Below are 22,716 nucleotides of genomic sequence, written 5' to 3'. Positions count from 1 at the left end.
TGTTCGAACATTTACAAAAGTGTTCGCACGACAATGTTAAACTCGTTCGAACATGTTCGAAACGAAAATAGATCGAGCTCGCCCATGGCTGAAGCCTGAGTCAACTCAGAGGCCATGAAAACACGTAAAAATACCTCAATTCTATGGGTTTATTCTACAAAACACATACTACTCTTCATTTCTAAACATCATACGGTGAATTTGTGGTGTTCTATGGTGACTTTTGATGAAAAATATATTTTTCGAGAGAAAACGAATAAAACTATGAAAATAAACGGTAAAATAACTTGTAAAGTGCATACCTTCACTTAGGAGGAAGAGTGTTTGACGTAGGTGGTGATTATGGTGATTGTTGAGCGTTCAAACATTTTCTCTTGTTTTCAAACGGTGGAGACGACGGCATTCGAGACAAATCTGCCTGCAATAACTTATATGTGCAGAATCGTTCGAATGTTGTATTTAACCATTACTGTTCAAACGTTAGTATTTACCGTTCGAACGGTATTTGTTTCAAGTTTAGTAAAAATGTATATTATAGTATATTATATTTATAATACTATAATTTAATATAATATATATACTATTATAGTAGATTATATATACTATAATATATATGTAATATTATAGTATATTATAATATATATTATGATAGTATAATACTTTAAATGAAAACATAATAATTTATATATATTTTATTATAGTATAATAGTAATATATTATAATACTTTACTATCAAATTATTATATATGATAATATATATGATAGTCTATAGTACTATATATATGAGTTTATACTTAACTAATATATATCATATTATATATTCCATTATACTTTACTATATATGTTATATATGATACTATACAACATATATAGAGTATAGATTACTAATATATATGATCTTATAAATTTCTCTATACTGTAATATATGATCTTAGTATATTTGAGGCTATATATATGTGAGTATATACTAATACATATGATCTTATATTTTCATTTATACTTTAGTATATTATAATATATATGATACTATATATATGATATATAGTATAGATTACTATATATATGGTAGTATATATTACTAATATATATCATCTTACATTTTCCTTTATATTTTAGTATAGTATAATATATATGATACTAAATATATGATATATAATATAGATTACTATATATATGATAATATATATTACTAATATATATGATGCGCATAAAACAACAAGAAGATCAACAAAGATAGATGCAACTTCAAATGCTAATGCTTATGTAACAATTCAGGTCTCCAAGCAATTAATTTTCGTTAGAAGTGTTTTACATATTGAACAATTATATATATCATGTACTGATAATATTATTAGTATTTTATTTATTTAATTCTGACTTATTAGATTAGTTTTATTTATATGGAACAATTTGTAATGTATTTTTGAAATATAAATATCTATTTAATTTTAAATTAGTATTGTCCATGAAAATAATAACCGTTCGAACTCTCATCAAACGTTTGAACATATATAAATCAAACACAACCGTTCGAACCTCACAAGTTAGAGTTCTAACGGTAAAAAAAGTTGCGCCCCGTTCGAACGTGCAATTCACTATTTAGGTTCGATCATTAATTTGTTTGTTCGAACATTTCTTCATGTGTATTTGATCAAATGGACTGGTATCAATCGATCGGCCATGAAGTATCCGTTCGAACAAAAATATTGTTCGAACGTTATTTACGTCGTTCGAACGACTTTCCGAGCCGAATTTAAATCATTCTAGAAAAAAATTCTGTTTGAACATGATCAAACGGTCCAGCTTAATTTTGTCTCAAAAGATATTTTTGGGACGAAATTGTGATTTTCATCCTAAAATATATTTTTGGACAAAATTTCAGTTTTTTGAGATAAAACTTTTCATTGCAAAAGACCTTATTTGTTGTAGTGGTACTCTGTATAATTTCCAAGGCATTGATCGAGCTTTGTTCCTATGAATTGAATCCATATCATGATTAACTATATATCCCAACCACTATATTCCACTAATTTAGATTTTGTGAATACAAAATGCATATCCAGTTAATTTAAAATTTCCATTCTTTTTATAAGTTTTCCCACCATATTTTTTTTTTAACTTTCTCAACATATTATATATATATATATATATATGTGTGTGTGTGTGTGTGTGTATGTGTTTGTGTGTTGCAACATATATATGCGGTCTTTAAGTTGCATAGCCAAAGTTTTGGAGACTGAAATATTAATCATGCTAACATACATTACAATTATTAAAGGTTCTAATTATTGTATAATGCATCAAAACATGCTAACTAAATTACATAAAGCTCGCTTTTTTCATTTAATAAACCTAGCTTTACGGATAATTAATTATCTCAAAAGTTTAATATATAAGAAGAAAGAGAATTTAGTCATTTGATTATTTATGCCTTATAGCTAGAATCAGTACTATATATATATAATATAATATCTTTATATATAATAAATGGCTATGAGACGGAGTAAACGGAAAATCTTGTTTTCTGTTTACTTTCTGTTAAATGAACGTTAGGTTATTGCGCCAGCTTGAAATTCTTTTATCCTTCAGGTTATAATACTTTTTTTACTTGCATGCTGCCTACTTTTTCTCTTCACAGATTGTCAGATTGATGTTGTCTATAATGCTTTTTGAATGCTTTTTCTCTTCACAGATTGTCAGATTATGATACTTTTGGAATTTCTAGGGCACCGACGTCAAACACCAAAAGCAAATTTAGCTCAAAACCTATATATATATATATATATATATCTTTCTATAACTTAAAAGAGGTTATCCCTATTACTGTTTATTACTGTTTATCGCTGTTTTTTTCACATATCCCTATTACTGTTCATTACTGTTCATCAATAGTAATAAACAGTAAAGAGCCTTTTTTTTTCTCGCATGTTTGTTTGGTTTTTCTGTTTCTTTTTGGGTTCGACCGTGTGAATGTCAGTGCTCAACATAATACCACAATCATGCATGGAGAATGAGAGAGAGGGAGAAAGGAAAAGTGGAGAAAAATATTAGTTTTTGGATTTTAAATTTAACTATTCATCTTTAATCTTCAGATTTAATTTAACGGTTGAAGTTTAAATATTGATTTAAACTAACATAAAATAGATAATTAAAATATAAATATTCTAGCATACACTTAAAATTAACTTCAATTTATAAAATACTAATTTTTCATCATTAAATAAAAGATAAAGTTTTATTGAACATTTTTAAGAGAATAATATTATATCATACACTAAAAATTAACTTTAATTTATAAAATACTAATTTTTCATTATTAAATAAATGATGAAATTTTATTGAACATTTTTAAGAGAAAAAAACTATCTAATTAATTTAAATTTTTAATATAATTTAAATTTCATAATAAATGATGAACATAAATAAATAATAATTTTATTCTTATACATTAAACTATTTTAATATTCAAAATTACATTTTATTTTTTTCTTCAATTTGGCAGATGTGGCAAACGTGATTTGCACGTTTACCACTGCTAGTATACATATAATGTGGGGGCTTCCATTTTATAATGGAAAATACTCTAGCCACAAAATAATTATACAAAATCAATTTCACAAACTGATGTACCTTAATGTGGTTTACCAGATTGTAAAATTACTTTTATTATAAAGTAGATCTAACAGATCAAATGAAACTACGTCAATTTATAAAATTATTTTGTATAATTCTTTTATAGATGTATCAGTCCTCTTTTACAATATGCTTATTGCCAACTCAACGGACGTGCATGCGTTAGCTAGTCACGAATAAATTAGTCAGTCATGTATATTATAAAAGAAATTCTTTTTGCAATCCTCACTTGGAGACTGTATGTGCAAGTCCTTTATTAAATGAGAAAAAGTAGCATTATAAGAGGAATATTTTTGTAATTTTAAAGATAAAATTAACTAGACTTGCATTACAGTCTCCAAATAGAGACTGTACGTATCATTGCTCATATTATAATTGGTTGCACAACTCCAGAAAATGAGTAGCCATTAATGCAGATATTAATATAATGAGTGGGGCTACTATGCCGTCCCACCTTTACCCCTGGGTGTTAGTTTTTTTTTCATATTTTTTAATATATTTAAATATTTTTTTTTTAAAAAAAAGATACCAATATACTTAAAATCACTTTCTTAATCACAAAGTTAAAAAAAAAAAAAAAAATCACCATCAGTCAACATGAGCGGTCAAATGAGGGAGGCAAAATAAATTTTCTCTAATGTAATTAGTTTGTTTTTGTCTCCTGCTTGCTTGTTTATGATCTTATTATTACAAGTTTTTATATACATATTATAATTATTCAATCGAATGATAACTTAAAAACTTTAATCACTTGCCAACATGACCACGATCAGCAAAAACCGGCATTGATTCTTACAATATGATAGCGAAAGAAAGTATATAAAAATTAAACAGGAACTCTAGCCGTCGCATGGTATTCGTGTACGCCTCCTAACTAAAAAATGACTTGGTTTTAAGCTCTAGTTTTAGACGTAATTAGTTGGTGTGGATGCTCTGACTTTCACCTTTCTGCAATATTATATATTCAGCGAGGCCCTAGGACTTACTACTGTTCTGTCTGCACGTACGTACAGGTTAAAACGATGTTCTGTTGCAGTCAATTTTGGTGGACGACTCATGTCTTTTTAAAGAAGCTAGAGCTTTGCTCCTACGAGCCAGAGCACATGCACTGGCCATACCCTCAGGTTTCTCTGAGGTATGGCGTTCTGATCTTTTGTCTCTTTAACTTATTGATTGTGCTTTCTTTCTATAAAGCATGATATTCATGCAATTCATGTGTTTTGAGTTATATCACATATGATCTTCATCTCATTACAAGAAGTCTAATATGTTCGTTTTATAACTTCGATCTCTCCTTTATTTGAAGGTCCATTGCTATTCTTAGCTCTACTATATAAAACAGGTCTCTAAAACCGCCATTGTTCAATAGAAGATAGGGTTGTTCCTCAACCTCAAAGTTTTACTTCCTGATGCAATCGAACTGTTGCAGTTAGGATTGATCTTGAGACATAGAAACGTACAAAGTACTGAACTTAATTAACATGGCATATCCTTTCATTCTTATTATATTTCAGCTTCTGGTTTTCCAACTTAAATCTTCATTTGCAGTTTATGGTGTACGTTTTGCAGGCAGATGTATATCTAATATTCAAATATAGTCCTCGTTTTTCTGAGTTTATATGAATCTGTATTCTGTCAAGTCTATATTTTGCCGATTATTTTTTTGTTTCCTGAGGCTATATTTTGCCAATTTATTGAAACTCCTTAAAATAATAGTTCCATGGCTCTTTCTTTTATTCTTTTCACTGATACAGGCCCTAGTGAATTTATATCTACCTTCAAACATGAGCTCAACTAGAGGGCATCATTCAGAACAAAGTGACTCTCCCGTTGCTGTTTTGAACTACATAAGCCAGATTCTTATGGAAGAAGGCCTGGAGGGTGCGACCTGCAGGTTCCCTGATGCTGCTCTTCAAGCTGCTGAAAAACCCTTTTATGATGTACTCGGTGAGAAATATCCATCCTTAATCAATCAAATCCCTTCCCATCAAAATAGAGTGAGCACAGTGAACAAGTGTAATTGCTTTTGCAATTATTATGGTTGCAAGAGCATTGTCCATGCTAACAAAGCTATTGAATCCAGCTTGATTTGTGATCTTTCTCAGCAGAAGTCCTCTTGTGTTATAGCTTCTCCGGCTGAATTCCCCTTCCAGTCCAACTTCCAATCCAACTCCCTGTCCTGTTTGCAGTCAATCAGCCTTCCAAGCAACTTTGGAAATAACATTAATGGCTCGGCCCCTCCTCTATGTACACCCCTAGCTCCAGGTTCGATTAGGGGGAGCCAATTGTTTCTGCAACCTAAAGATGTGATAAAGGAAACTTGGGGATTTCTTCCACATGGCCGTAAGCATGATTCGATTTTAAGTTTCGAGAATAACAGATTATTCCCTCTAGAGCTCATGGAAAAAAATCCAGAATCAGTGGTGCATGCAGCGGAGAAAGGTAAGAGGGATCACTCACCAGGTGGAATGGAATGGAAAGAAATGATCACCAGTACTATTATCAACTCGAGTGTCGACGAGCCAAGAAGCTGGAGAAATAAGCATTTGGCACTAAATAATGAGGCACCTGAGCGATCAGAGATGTTTGAGAAACTACTGCTATTTAGCAGTACTGAAGAAGATGAGTTTGAAACCTATACTCTTCAAGCCTTAATGCAAAATGGACGAGGAACGATGTTACATCAGGCTGGAAAACAGAAGGGAGCCAGAAATGGCAGAACTACTGGCAAGAAAGAACGGGCGAATAAAAGGGATTTGGTTGACCTGAGGAGTCTTCTCATGCACTGTGCAGAAGCAGTGGGAGGCAACGATCTCAAGGGAGCAAATGAACTACTATCGCAGATTAGACAGCATTCTTCTCCTTCCGGTGACGGGTCCCAGAGGCTGGCCCATTGCTTTGCTAACGCTCTTGAGGCACGCTTGGTAGGCAGTGGAAGCGAGGTATATGCAGCACTCGCTGCTAAAAATATATCTTCTCTTTATATATTCCAAGCTTTCAGGTTATTGCTTTCAGCTTGCCCCTTCATGAGGATGTCCACTTTCTTTGCAACCCAAACGATCATGGACCTATCACAGAAAGCAACTAAGCTCCACATCATTCATTTCGGTATTCTGTATGGTTTCCAATGGCCTGAACTTATCCAGAATCTCTCCGAAAGACCTGGTGGGCCTCCCGTGCTGCGCATTACTGGTATAGACTTTCCCCAACCTGGTTCCAGGCCAGCAGCAAGGATTGAGGAAACAGGGCGTCGCTTAGCAAGTTATTGTGAGAGGTTTAAAGTCCCTTTCGAGTACAATGCCATAGCACAGAAATGGGAAACTATCCAGTTGGAAGACCTCAAGATTAACAGAGATGAGGTGATAGTCGTCAACTGTTTATACCAGTTTAGGTACTTGCAGGATGAGACAGTAGTGTTGAGCAGTCATCGTGACACTGTTTTGAAGTTGATTAAGATGATAAAACCAGATGTTTTTATCCATGGAATCGTTAATGGATCCTATAATGCTCCATTTTTCACGTCACGGTTCCGGGAGGCACTGCACTACTTTTCTGCATTATTCGATATGCTTGATGCCAATTTACGCCGAGAAGATCAGGACAGGATGGTATTTGAGCAAGAGATATATGGGAAGGAGGTTTTGAACGTCATAGCGTGTGAAGGAGAAAAGAGGGTTGAAAGGCCGGAGACATATAAGCAATGGCAGGTTCGGAATCTGAGAGCTGGGTTGAGGCAACTTCCATTGAACCAGGAGATCATGAAGAAAGTGGAGACGCAAGTGAAGCTGTGTTACCACAAGGATTTCTTAGTGGATGAAGATAGGCATTGGATGCTACAGGGATGGAAAGGTCGAATCCTCTGTGCTCTCTCCTGTTGGAAAACTGCCTAACATGTTTATTTATTTTTTCATCCTTTCAGGCCGGATCATATTAATCTATATGTCTTCGAGTTTTCTTTGTGTAATAACAAGTCTGCAGTTTGTGTCATCGCACTGTGACATCTTGATCAATGGATTGACCATTTTCTTTGTTTCGTACTACGTGCCCGTAGGACGTTGCTCTGGCTCAGTCCCTTGGACTTTCATCGTAGCAAGAACGTGTAGTTATTGACGTTTTGTGTAATATACACACGTTTTTCTTTTTTCGTATGCTGCGTTATAATACGAGAGTTCTATTTTGTCTACAGTGGGTTCTGGAGTACTCTTTAGCAGTCTCTGAATAAGGCCAACCTCAAAACCACCGTCAATATAGGCGCTAGTAGTTTTCGATCGCGCAAGTCTAAAAAATTATGATAAGCAATGGAAAAAAAAAAAAAGAAATATAATTTCAAAGAGATAACTGACGAGAGTTAAAATTTTAAAGTTCTTTTAAATAATGAATAATTTTATATATAAAAATAAATTAAAATAATAATATTAGATACAGCATGGTACAAATATCGTATATTTTTTAAAATTATCATTAAAAAATTAATCTTTTTCATATAAATTATATATATTTATTTTTTTAAAAAAATAAACGATACTTATATATTTTATAATTATAAATATCATTTTTCAAAAATTAATGCACCGAGAAATGAAGTACTCGGATGGTGGGGAAGCCTCTTTTGTTTACAAGTCACATCCATCTAGCTAGATGGGATGAATACGGTCCATTTTAAGGAATGTATTTTTAAAAAATTGGAAAAATTTTAATAGGTTGCATTTGGATGTAGAAGATAGTTGAGTTGAGATGATAAAATATTATTAAAATATTATTTTTTAATATTATTATTATTTTAAGATTTAAAAAAATTGAATTATTTATTATATTTTGTGTTGAGATTTAAAAAAATTATAATAATAAATTGAGAGAAGTTTAATAACCAAACGATACCTAAATGTGAATCCATTATTAGAAATTGATGAGGTAGGCCAGCAGCCATCCATTGTGTCAAAAACATAATCATGAGTGGTTAGGGTGGCACTCCAACCATAGCCGGTAGCTAGAACTATCGTTAATAATTTTGGTATGTTTTTTTTTTTTTAAGTTTTAAATATTTTTTTGAAAAAATTCACAACATCATTAAAATGCATTTCTTTAATCAAGAAGTAAAAATAAATAAAAAATAAAAAAATACCAGCAGTAACTCCAATAGGAGCTGGGAGCTGTGGTACTAACATTATTTTTTGAGGTTATTTTCTGGTCCTTGGAGGCTGTACAATACCATACGTTAATTGTCATAAAGTCAATATCTTGTTCCAAAAGCGGATCCAATGGTAGGAAACCTGGATAAGGTAAAAAAGAGGTTCATATACGAGTTTTCTTTCCCTTCATCTGTTTTCTTTCGGTTCGATTTGGCCATCATATATAATTAGTCATTTTACATACAGCAAATCAGGACATGACTTGCTCTTGTCGAGAAATTCATTGATGCACCTGATCCATCTGACACGCCACAATCTCTTGGCTTTTTCGACCAACATTCACAAATAAAGTAAGGTAATTTATTAGAGTTACACAAATCTCGCACATATATCTGCTTCTCGTACCACTAACATCTCATGTATAGCTATATAGTTTCTTGATTGATATTACCGTTTACACTTTCCTTCTTAAACCCACCATTGATGGGATTTTGCTCATTGCTTTGTATTATAAATTTACATGTAAACAATGAAGAGTTAACAAAGTTTTTATGTTCAATACCATGTCTCTGGTTTCCTAACATGGTATCAGAGACATTCGATTCTTTCTTTCATTTTATTCTCTGCCATCCACCATGTTTGCAACCTCTTCCAATCATCTCGATTATCCTCCATAATTTCTTCACTCATCAAACCATCCAGGTGCCCTTCTTGTCTCCACACCACTCACTGGAGACAACTATCTCACATAGAAGCGAGCCATGAAAATGGCAGTGGCAAGTGCTCGAAATTCTGCTTCAATTGATGATCTTGAGACTGCTCTTTGCTTTCGGGCTGACCAAGAAATAGGATTTGAACCAAGGAATTTTATGAAAGCAGTTGTGGAGACTCGAGTGTCTGTGTTTGATGCCTAGTCCGCATCACTATATGTTTGCAGTTTGAATTTTGCATTTTTTTGTAATGGAATACCATAAAACATTATTTGTTTGAGGTACCTTAGAAGCATTTTAGCTGCTGCCCAATGAGTTGATTTCGGATTTTGCATGAACTGAGCTAATCTATTGATAGAAAAAGCAATATCTGGGTGTGTGAGTCCCAAATATTGAAGGTCTCCAATTACTTTTCTGTACTCAACGCCATTGACAGCTTCAGAAGATTGTGTAGTTGTTAGCTTTGCTGTAATAGACATTGGAGTTTGGACTTCCTTTGCATTATCCATTGAGGTTTTTGTTAACGTTCTCAAATATATTTGTGTTGAGACAAGAAGAGTCCTTTTGCTGTGTGAAGGACCTCTATGCCTAAGAAGTTCAAGTTGCTCATATCTTTGACTGAGAAAGCACTGCCAAGCTTCTCAATAACCTCATTTGTAAACTTGAGATTATTGCCTGTGACAATTATATCATCAACATAAACAAGACAATAACACAAAATTTCCTTAGACTTGAAAATGAACAAGGAGGTGTCAGTTGCTGAGTGGATAAAGCCAAAATTGAGTAGTGCGTCTCTTAGAGCCTTGTACCACTGCCGTGGTGCTTGCTTTAGCCCATAGATACTCTTTTTTAACTTGCATACATGATGAGGTTTAGATAAGTCCTCAAACCCTGGGGGTTGATGCATGAAAACAGTTTCTTCAAGAGAACCATGCAGAAAAGCATTGTTGATGTCTAGTTGTCGTATTGACCAACCATGCATGACAACAATGGTTAGAATAAGCCTAATAGTGAATGGTTTTACAACTGGACTGAATGTTTGAGAGTAGTCAATCCCAAGTCTTTGATGAAAGCATTTAGCAACAAGTCGGGCTTTGTATCGAGTTATTGTGCTATCAGGATTCCTCTTAATTCGAAACACAAACTTACATCTAACTAGATTTTGATCTTGAGCAGGAAGAACCAATTCCCAGGTCCCATGGTTAAGAAGTGCTGTGACTTCATCTAACATTGCCTTTCGCCAGTTTGGATCCTTTAGAGCTTGACTAACACATGTAGGGTCTTGGGATTCAGGTATTGGATGCTTAGATGTGTGATGAATTTGTTTAGGCCAAAAAATATTATTCATGGACCTTGTGATGATGGTGCGTGTGGGCTGTGTCAATGAAGGAGGTGGGTTTTCTGGAGTTACCTGATTTGAAATTGGAATGGTTGGCTCTTGGACTTCAGTTGAAGGGGAAGAAGCAGGAGAGATGTCTTCTTGAGGCCGTGAGACATGTATGCTATCCTTGGAGACAAGCTACAGAATTGGTCCCGAGATGAAATCATTTTCTGAAGTGGATGAGATATTGGGTGGGTTAGCCGTCTCTTGTTGGAAAGGATAGACATTTTCATCAAAGATGACATGCCTAGAAGTATAGAGGCGCTGAGTTAGAAGATGTAGGCACAAGTAGGCACTTTGACTAGTTGAGTAGCCAACAAAGATACATGGGACATATTTTTCTTGAAGTTTATTGGTGTTATAAGGCTTAAGCCATGGAAAACAAAGGTAGCCAAAGGATCTCAATTTCTCATATCGAGGGGCTTGATTAAAAAGAGCTTCAAGTGGTGTTTTGTGTTGAAGAACAGGTGAAGAAAGCCTATTGATCAAATACGTGGCTGTTGCAAAGGCATAGGCCCAGTATTCTTAGGGAAGAGAAGCATGAGTGAGAAGAGTTTTGCCTGTCTCGACAATATGCCTATGTCTCCTTTCGGACACTCCATTTTGTTCGGGTGTATGGGGGGCTGTTGTGTAATGGCTAATGCCATTCTGAATAAAGAATGATCTTAAGGCAACAAATTCTCCCCCATTGTCCGAATACACTCCTTTAATTTTCATTTGAAATCTTGTTTCAATCATTTTGTAGAATTGGTGAAAGATACTTTTCACATCAGATTTTTGATGTAATGGAAAGAACCATACATATTTTGTGAAGTGATCTACAAAAATGACATAAAATCGATGACCATTGAGACTGGCAGTGGGTGAAGGTCCCCATACATCCGTGTATATCAAATCAAATGGAGCTTTACTAGTTAAACCATGCTTATGGAAAGGCAACTGATGAGCTTTATTAATGAGACACGAATGACAATAAGTAGAATTAGAAGAATTAGAAGAACTAGTTGGGAGAGAAAAGCAATTAAGAATTCGGTTAACAACTTTTGAAGATGGGTGGCCTAGTCTCTGGTGCCAACCAGTGGCGGAAGTTCTTTCATGAATGAGTGCAACGAGTGTAGCAACAGATGATGAAGGTAGAGGATAGATGCCATGCTCACACGGTCCTTGAAGAATTATCTACCCCGTTCTCTGATCCTTCACAAGAAAAAAGTTGGGATGAAATTCGAGGGAAACATTATTTTGCTTGGTGAAGTGATGAACATAAATCAGGTTCTTATTTATAGCAGGCACACAAAGTGTATCTTGAACATGAAAATTTCTTTTTGGAAAAGATAAATTGAGGGAGCCAGAGTGAGTAATTGGCAAACCTGAGCCATCGCCAATAATAACCTCATTAGTACCATCATATTCAGAGTGAAGTTGGAGATTGGAAACATGAGAGGTGAGGTTATGAGAGGCTGCTAAGTCAAGAAGCCAGCGCTTGTTTGGGCTGGAAACAACAGTAGTGCAGTTCACATGTGGTTCTGGGTGCTGCAGTTTTGGGCAGTATTTTGCAACATGTCCTTGTTGATCACAGAATTGGCATTTTGGTGGGTATTTATACAGCTTGAACTGCCTAGGTTTGGACTTGGAGTCATTCTTTGATGATTGTGAGTTCTGTGGTTTTGAAGCATGAGAGCTCGACGTTGAGCAGTATTTGCTGTTAGTACCAAGGATTGTGCAGTAGAATCAAGCCTCCTGAGATATGCCTCATGACCAATTAAAAGATCATGTAACTCTTCAAAGGAAAGAGAGGATTCACGAGCTCGAATGGGGGCAACAATGTCATGATATTCAGAGCCTAATCCATGCAAAACATACAACATGATGTTATCCTGAGATAGAGGAGCATCAATAAGAGCAAGTTCATTAGCAATTGTTTTGACAGAGTGGAGATACTTTGTGATTGTGTGAGTGCCACGCTGTGAGAGGGTGAGATCCTCTTTGAGCTGCATCACACGAGTCCTTGATCGACTAGCATAGAGCTTGGTGAGTTTAGTCCAAGCTTGATGAGATGTCTTTGATGTTGCTATGAGCGGTATCACAATTGGAGAGACAGAGGTCAGGATAGCACTTAAAATAAGTTTATCCTGACGGAGCCAAAGCTGATAAGCTGCAGAGGTAGCTGCATCAGTTGTCATTGGTTGGGGTGGACACGTATGAGTTCCAGCGATGTAACCATAGAGGTTATAACCGAGGAGGAGTGACTCAAACTGAGCATGCCAGGAAGGGAAATTGGTTGGTGTGAGCCTTGCAGTGATTTGTTGAGAAGCATTAATGGCTATGGGAGTGTTTTCAGAAGAAGGATTGGCCATGGTGGAAGCGGAAGGAGAGGGAAAAACCAGGAAAATTACTCGGTAGAGGTTTGGTGACTTTTAGACTAATACCATATAGAGAAAATGCACAAACTTGAAGGTAGGCTCACACGCTTTATTAGAGAAGGAATTACAGAATATATACAAGTCGAAAGTAAGATATTTGCTCCTAAACTTAAGCTACCGTATATCACTATTGATCTGTACAAATCAACAAATAAGGAATGAATTAAATGGTCATGACAGCTATAGTATAACAGTTACAATCCTAAAGATGATTTTGTGCCGGATTTGTAGCTGTCTCTATAGCTCTCAATGCCAAGCACAAACTCTGTTTTTTCAATGGCACTCTTTCCGCACCTACCGATCGTCATGAGTTCTCTCTTTGGGAATGTTGCAATAACATGGTTTTGTCTTGGCTCCTCAATGCATTGATAAGTCTCTTATCTCCAGTATTCTCTACTGCAACAACCCTCGAGAGGTATGACTTGATCTTGAAGCTTAGTTTTCTCAAAGTTCCAACCTTCATATCTTCAAACTTAAACACGATGTCGATCTGCTAACTCAAGGAAGTATGCCAATTGCTACTTATTATAACACCATAAAATCTTATTGGGATGAATTAACAAATCTCATATAACTCCCTGAATGCACTTGTGGTGCCACGAAATCCCATTAACAACATCAAGAAACTGAATGTGTTTTCCAGTTCCTAACGAGGCTCAACGATTCTTATGCCTCCATACGCAATCAAATACTTGCCATTCAGAAACTCCTTAATGTCAGCAATGCTTAATCCATTCTCAATCAAGAAGAACGCCAACGGCTCCTTCACCTTCCACCTCCTACCGGCTCCATCACCATGGCTACCCATCATCCTGGATACTCTTCCCTTTCTACAGAGTCAAAGGGACGTGGATGTGGTCGACCCAAGTGCGAGCATTGCGACAATCTCGATCATTGGAAGGATACATGTTATAAATTGATCGATTATCCTGACAATTGGGATCATTTTTGTGGCACTCATCACACTCATAATGGAAACTTAGGGTCCTCTCACATTGCCACCAACGCCATGAACGTTCCAAGTTCAAGTGCTCCTAGTGAGAGTTCCATTCCTGGCCTCACTGCTGCTCAATATCGTCAATTGCTGCACTTACTCACTCCATCCGCACCTACATCGGCTAATTTTGTTGGTATTGTTTCTTCACTATCTTGTAAATCCCATTTATCGTCCACCACCTCTGAGTGGGTAATTTATAGTGGTGCCAGTGAACATACGGCTTTATTATCTTCTATTTTCCTCAATTCTCAACCTATTGGTCATGCTAATCCTATTCAACTTCCCACAGGTAAGATTGTTCCAATCACTCAAATTGGTCGTGTTCACATATCTGAAAATTTATCTTTGGATAATGTCCTTTATGTTCCTGATTTTAATTTTAATCTCTCAATTAGCAAACTAACCCAATCTTTGAATTGTGTTGCCCTATTTTTTCCTTCATTTTGTGTCTTCTAGGACCTACATATGAGAAAGTTGATTGGAATGGGTAAACTTTGCTATGGACTCTACTACTACAAGCCCATCCACCCTAATTTTTCCTCTGCATTTCAAACTCACCAAACCATCCCTTCTTTATGGCATCAACAGTTAGGCCACCCATCGGTTTCATGTTTGAATAAGGCCATAGATTTCTCTAGTAGCCCTTTTCATTGTGATGTTTGTACTTGGGGAAAACAAACCCGACTCTCATTTCAAACAAATTGCAATAAAAGTAATTTTTCCTTTAATCGTATTTATTGTGACATTTTGGTGGTTATGTCACTCCTTCCACATTTGAAGCACATTATTTTTTAACTATAGTGGATGATTTTTCACATACCGCGTGGATATAATTTATGCGATTTAAATCTGAAACTTTCACATATCTTCAACATTTTGATGCCTTAGTACAAAATCAATTTCAAACTTCCATTCGTCACATTCACACCAATAATGGCCAAGAATTTCTATCTCACAACATGCAACAATTTTTCTCCCAACACGGGATTATTCATGAACGCACTTGTGTTAACAACACCCTACAACAAAATGATGTTGTTGAACGTAAGCATCGCCATCTTCTCAATGTTTCCCAATGCTTACGTTTACAAGCTAACCTTCCGATCTCTTTTTTTGGAGAATGCATCCCCACTACTACTTATTTCAGTAACTAAATCCCGACCACCTTGGACAACAAATCTCAATACGAACTCTTATACCACAAACCTCCATCTTATGCTCATCTTCGTGTCTTTGGGTGTTTTTGCTATGCTCAAACCTCTCGCTCCAATCGTGATAAAGTTTCCGCTATAGCTGTCAAATATACTTTTTCAGGCTATCCTCATGGTCACAAAGCCTATCGTGTTTATGTCCTTCATATCTATCGCAATTTTATATCTCGTGATGTTACTTTTTCGAATATGAATTTCCAGTTTTGTTATAGCAAAATGAACCCATGAGCTACTCCAAGTCCATGGGACATTCTCACTAGCGTGATGTCATGGCTTTTGAAATTCAAGCATTGGAAGCCAATAACACTTGGACTCTTCAATCATTACCTCACGGCAAAAATTCCATTGGTTGCAAATGGATCTTCAAGACTAAACTCAAGGCCGACGGCTCTATTGAGAGACACAAGGCCCACTTAGTCGCTGAAGGGTACACTCAGGTTGAAGGACTTGATTATCACGATACCTTCGCTCCCGTGGCCAAACTTGTCACAGTCCGATGTGTCCTCGCTATTGCTGTTACATGTCAATGATCATTACACCGTTCACAATGCCTTCCTTCATGGTGATCTAGATGAAAAAGTCTACATCACTCTTCTTTCGAGATATTCCCCAAAGGGGGACAACCAGGTTTTCCAGTTGAACAAGTCCCTTTATGGATTTAAGCAAGCCTCTCGGAATTGGTTTTCCAAACTTCCTCAGTTATTCAATTGGCTGGTTTTACTCAATCCCATGCCGATCACTCCCTATTTACTCGTTCTCATGGTTCCTCTTTTACCATAATATTTGTTTATGTCAATGATATTCTTCTTACAGGTAATGATTCACATGCAATCTTCACATTCAAGCAGTTTTTATCTCAGAAGTTTCACATCAAAGATCTTAGCACCCTCAAATATTTCCTTGGCTTGGAAGTGGCTCAGCCTCCTGATGGCATTTTCTTAGCCAACAAGAGTATGCTCTCGACATCTTGACTGACAATGGACATCTTGGCGCTCGTCCGACATCTTTTCCCATGGAGCAACATATCAAACTCACTGATCATGATGGTGTCCTCTTGTACGATCCTAGTTGCTACCGTTGCCTTGTCGGATGATTGATTTATCTCACCATCACTCGAGCTTTGGGACATGATAATTGAAGAATAAATAAAGCATTTATCAATAATTCATAATAAATTTATCAAGGTATAAGTTAGAGGCAAATTTACAAACTTCCGAGAAAATTTGAAATTAGCGTCGCAGCTCTGTAAATCGTATGCATACTAAGTTAGAGTTAAAACTTTTATGGATAGGTTCAAAATCAAAAGTTTCAAAAAAAATGGGTATTCACAAAAATACCCCTAAACTTTCAAAAATTGTCATTTATGCCTTAAATTTTTACTAATTGCAAACAAACTCTAAATTTAACCAAATTGCATGGATTTTATAGTTTTGGCATTCTAAAACCATATATGCCCTAATATTTTCAAAATTCAAAGTGGAACTTGTCCAATTTGTCCCAACTCGAGGCATGCACCCTAGTTGATGCCTATGTGTATTTTCAACTATTGATCCCTATGAATGCATGCATATCATATTTTAGTTAATCACTAATGATCACCAACGTCTTTAGGGACATTATGAAGTCTAATCCTTGAGTAATCAAGTTCATCCCAACACTTAATCAAAACTAAGAAATCTTTAATCACCAATATGCTTAAAACCGATTCATGCTTGATAATCAAAACAAGATAGATTTAAAATCTATCATGACATGCTTCTAATCACAAATTTAACCTTTCATAATCATGTTAGGATAATGATATATCATATCAAATCATGATTAGGACATGCCATAGCTAAATTTCCAATTAAAAACATTCAATCATTCAAACATTCCTTTAATTGACCCGATTTTGCATTAAGCATCATAACCTTCTCAAAACTCAATCAAATTTTGTACCAACACTTGGGAACAAAGCTTTACATGCTAGCTAAGATCCGAATGAAGAAAACTTTTAAATTTCGTGGTCTTCCAAGCACTCTAGACTGCCTTACACAAGAACACTCACCAAAACTCACTCGGTTTACACTTTTTTAATCTCTAAGAGGGGAAATACTCTCAAGGTTCAAGATAATACTTGGAGTTGTGGCATGGGTGAAATGATAAGGGGAGGGAAGTATTTATATGTGGCCAAGGGGTGAGGGACGTTGGCTTGGGTGCTTGGTGATTGGGTGAAGTGGGAGGTGCTCAAATCTGAAATATTTTCATATTTGCTTGCATGAGCTTAGGTCAATTGTGCAGAATGAAATAGTACCCTAAACCACCATCATTTCCTCTCCAAAGTAGCTGCAAGGGTCCTGTAAATGACTCTAAGTTGTGGGGCATCATTTGGATGGTAGAAGATCCCTCAAATCACCCTTGAAGACAGGTGGATGAATGTGGTTTTGTGCTGACAGAAAATGAGTTCGGCTTTGAATTTTTTTGGGCAGCAAAAATGAGTCAAAATCTTTCATGATGGTCATGGGACTTCTTGGTGATTGGGTGGAGAAGGCGGTAGCGTGGGGTGATGGTGCAAACCATGGCAAAAGGCTGGTTCAAATTCAATCCAAATTGTTCCTATACAAACTAAACCAAGGTGCACCTAGTTTGGTTCTTTGAGTTGGTTGATGCAACTAATTTTGTCCATAACTCAAATTGAGTTTGGGAGGGTTTCATAAGGTGTTTAAGAATCATATTATCCTTGAGGATAAACTACAAAAATGTTGGGCCCAAGGGCAAAATAGTCCAAGCATTACAAAGGGCAATGCAAAAAATTGATTGAAACATAGTTTGGGTTTGTTATGTTATTTTTCTTAATGACATGTGGAATGGTTTAGTTAGACTATTAACATGGTCTAATAATAGTTTAAAGGAGTATTAATTCAAAAAAATTTGAATTAAAAAATTTAAGAAAAGATTAAGCATGATGCTTCAAAACATAGCTTAAAACATAGTTTCCAAATGTAACCTAAATGTAGTCAATGTCGTATCGATCGGGATGCTTGTCTTTTTCCGATGTTTAGGATATATATTGCTATACGGTTTGCTGATATTCTTACACTTTATTTATTATTCTTATTTTATTATTTATTTTTGTATTTTATTATTTAAATCTAGATTAAAAATTTTGGCTAATTTTATAAAATTATTATTTTTAATTAAATTACATGATTATGTTTGATGATTAAATTTATTTTCTTCTAAATTATACAAGAATGTCATATTCTGAAATTCTTAATTTAGATTTAAAGAGTAAAAAACAAAAACTGAATAGTAAAGTAATAATAAATAAAAGTGCTATTTGGATAGTGAATTAAGATGAGATGCGATAAGATAGTTTTAGAAGAGTTGAATAAAATAATTTTAAAATATTATTTTTTAATATTATTATTATTTTATGATTTAAAAAATTAAATTATTTATTATATTTTATATAAAATTAAAAAAAATAATAAAATAAAATAAATTGAGATCACTTGAAAATTCAAACAAAAACTTGCGGGCAAGGATACCATTACTTACCACGACAGACTAATCTCGATTCTCGGACTGTCCGAGGGCGACTGGAGGTAGCGCGGGCATAGGTTGATCAATTAATTATAAGGTGTCGGCTGAATTTATATAACTTTTACACAGTACTGATCCCACTATAACCTCTCATGCTCAACCGGTAAGCTAGGCAGACTAATTAATTAACATTGTTTAGGATTTTCGATCAGGTTTTGAAGGTAAATTCCGTTCAAACTAATTCTATTTAGAAAGTATAATTATATTTTAAAGTCGGTAGGTAGAATATATTATCTATATTATTTGAATTATAAAATTTTATTTATAATATCTAAATTTTAAAATTTATTTTTTAAATAAAATTATGTGGTGCAAATATTTTATTAAATGTGTTTTACAAAAAAAATTGATTTTTTTTTTAAATTAGGACCACAACTGCAATATGTACATGTTAAAACTTAAAATAAAATTAAAAAATTTAAGAAAAGTAAGGAGGAAAAAAAGAACACAAAATTGAAAGGTGATTGATAACAATTAGGGGTGTAAATTCAAACCAAAAAACCGGAAAATCAGACCGGACCGGACCAAACCGGACCGATTTTACCAGTTTTGAACCGGTCCGGTCCGGAACCGGTTTTCAAAACATAAAAACCGGCCGGTTCCGGTTCCGGAATTTTTTGGACCGGACCGGACCGGTTGATTAAAAAAAAAATAATATTTTTATATATAAGTTTTATATAAAATATTTTATATATATTAAGTATTAATATATATAAGGTTTATATATAATGTATAATTATAAATTTTTATGTAAAATTTTATATATAACATATATATTCATATATTCTTATTATAATTTATAAATTATTATATAAAATGTTAATACTAAATCACTAAAAGTTTATAACTAATACTAATATATAACTTATAACTATACCAATAGTCTAATATTAATACTATTATATAGTCTAATATATTAATAAAAGTATAAAATAGTTTTTTTTAAATTAATTTTTTTTTATAAACAAATTTTTAATAAAAAATTATGAAATTTACATTTTAAAAAAACCGGAAAACCGGACCGGACCGGACCGGAAACCGGTAAAATCGAAAGTATCGGTTTAGGAGGGTAACTGGTGCGTAATCGGTTTTGAAAAATACAAAACCGGTACGTAACGGTTCGGTCCTAAATTTTATCCAAAACCAAACTGGACCGGTTGCACCCCTAATAACAATGATAAGCACACTTCTTTGCGCGCGCATATATATATATATATATATATACACTAATAACTGCACGTTTGTCCCGTAGATCATTTTTGTTATTTTTCAAAATTTTAACTATAAATTAGATATAATTTTATCTATATTTTAAATTTTTTTTTTTCTATTTACAACACATTATACACACAATCTGTAGAATATTTATAACTATAATATAATGACTTATAAAAATCAAGTCACAACTATGTACAGATATTTTTAAAATATATATTACAAGAGCGATAAGTTTGGAAAGAGATATTTAAAATATTCAGATAATTAATCTATGGAATAATTTTTTTTTAATATTTATTGAATAGAATGAGAAAAAACTTGAAGGAAATGTTTTTTAATAAGAAATGGTTATGAATAAACATGATCGCTCAACATTGAAGTGGAAGTTTGTTATGGACGATAGTTTTAGAATAATTGATATTCGAAGATGATTCAATCTCTCTTATATAAATGGCTTCATTGTTATTCGAATAAAAAGAGAGCATGCTGAGACTCTGTTTGCCTTCGCATTTTATTACTTGAAAAATTTTTCAACTCAGCATATATCTCTCTTTTTTTCCGGTGAATCTCTTATTTTTTCTCTTCTGATTGAGCACTATACTAATTTCTTATTGCCGGATGTTTTTCACGCTCTTCAAGGTTTATTCATAGAAGATGTTATATAAAATTGAAAAGAATTGGTGTTAATAATGTTTAAATATATTTTTGCATTTAATAATGTCGTCTTAGCAGTTGGCATAAAGTTAAGGAAGCTTATAAATTCTGAGTTGATTTCAGGCGTAATCTAAAACACATTTGAAAACATATCAAAGATGTGGGTAAATATGTATATATGGCAACATATATGCATAACAAATACTATAAGCATTTATAGTAAAAGCAAAAAAAGAAAATAATTAATTCGAAATAATTTTATACAAATCATATTAAGTGAACCAAATGAAATAGTAGATCTTAGAATAGAATAAATATATTAAAAGAAATCAACATCATGAGGAAATGAAATATTCATACAACAAACATATAATATCAACAATTTATCTTGACTACATGTGCATTTATATAAATATAAAAAAATTGAATAATATTTTTCAGATGAGATAGAAGAGAACATACCAGTAAGTAGAAGACAAACAAAAAAAAAGTGCAAATAGAAGAAATTGATAACAATCGGATTGACGAACAATAAAATAAGAGCAAAAACAACTAATCTGTAGTAAAAAAAAAACATTAGAAAAAATATTCTAACTAACAGATGAAATAATCTCATCTCAATTAGGATCTAACCTATCAAAAAAAAAAAAAAAACCTTAGTATCCAAACTCACATAATCAGCAAAAGAGCAAAAACATAAGAGAATCAGATTTGATGAGAAAAATAGGGAAAAAAAAAAGAGAGAGATTGATGAGAATACTATTCATCCCTTACTTATTTTCAAATAAAGGTCTATTTGAAAATAGATCTTATTTCAAAATTTTCATATCATATCCCATCTCATTTTTAAACATAACTGAAATACAAAATTTTAAAAATAATCATTATAACTTTCTCAAAATTTCAAATTTCAAATAATTTATTTTTTTAAATTTCAAAACAAAAATAATATTATAAAATTATAATCTAAGCGTATGATAATATTTTAATTTTATTATATTTTTTATTTAACTCTTTCTCTCTTTCAATTATTTTTTATAAAATTTTATCTCATCTAACTCTCTCCAACATTATATAAATTTTCAGAGAAGGAAAAAAATTAAAAATGTTCTAATATATATTAACATATTCTAGACCATATTATTCAGCACTACAACTAATGTTAAATCATTCCATTAGTTCAAAGGCAATTTAGCTCTTAATTTAAGAATGTAAACCAGATCATCTTAATTTATTTCAAAAGTTTTCATAACCCTTTTTAATATTACTAAAACAAAAGCACTATAAGAAATAATAACAATGAAAAACATTAATTTATTTAACATTTTCACACTTTGCTAAATAAAATAGTAATAATGACATATTATATTTTTAAATTATTAAGAAGTTATAATTTATTTCCTTATGAAAATTTGTAATTATACTAACCAACCTACTAATATTACTCTTAATAGTTATAGTTGGATGCGCATGTTGTATATTTGTTATTTCCAAAATAAATATAAAATGTGTCAATTTTAAAATTCAAAACTACAGTGGTAAATATTAAATAATTTAATCATATATTTTATAAAGTCTCATCCTTTACATTTAAAAAAAATTAAACAAGCTATAGTACATTAGAAACTGTAGATCTACCTCAAATAGTGTAATTAATTTCAGATTAATTAATAAACTATTCAATTTATCCATTATGAAAAAAAATATTTAAGTTTATTTCTTAATAAATCATTAAACAAAAATCATTAATAAAAGGAAAAAATTAGATTTATACA

General features: G+C 33.2%; 2 protein-coding genes across 2 annotated transcripts; one reads left to right on the top strand and one right to left on the bottom strand.

The window, feature by feature from the left end:
- The first annotated feature begins 5,417 nt into the window (after positions 1 to 5,417).
- On the top strand, positions 5,418 to 7,523 carry LOC109013019 (scarecrow-like protein 14). The gene has a single exon (XM_018994932.1). The coding sequence runs from the start codon at positions 5,418 to 5,420 to the stop codon at positions 7,521 to 7,523; it is 2,106 nt and encodes a 701-aa protein (XP_018850477.1).
- A 4,841-nt stretch (positions 7,524 to 12,364) lies between these two features.
- LOC109013017 lies at positions 12,365 to 13,207 on the bottom strand. Its single transcript, XM_018994929.1, has one exon. It carries the CDS (start codon positions 13,205 to 13,207, stop codon positions 12,365 to 12,367), a length of 843 nt encoding a protein of 280 aa, XP_018850474.1.
- Positions 13,208 to 22,716: the final 9,509 nt, after the last annotated feature.

This window comes from Juglans regia, chromosome 14 (genome assembly GCF_001411555.2).
Source record: "Juglans regia cultivar Chandler chromosome 14, Walnut 2.0, whole genome shotgun sequence".
Taxonomy (NCBI): domain Eukaryota; kingdom Viridiplantae; phylum Streptophyta; class Magnoliopsida; order Fagales; family Juglandaceae; genus Juglans; species Juglans regia.
This window is presented reverse-complemented; position numbering and strand designations above follow the sequence as displayed.

Coding starts and splice junctions, on each gene's coding strand:
- LOC109013019 (XM_018994932.1), top strand. CDS start 5,418: ATGAGCTCAACTAGAGGGCATCATTCAGAACAAAGTGACTCTCCCGTT.
- LOC109013017 (XM_018994929.1), bottom strand. CDS start 13,207: ATGGCCAATCCTTCTTCTGAAAACACTCCCATAGCCATTAATGCTTCT.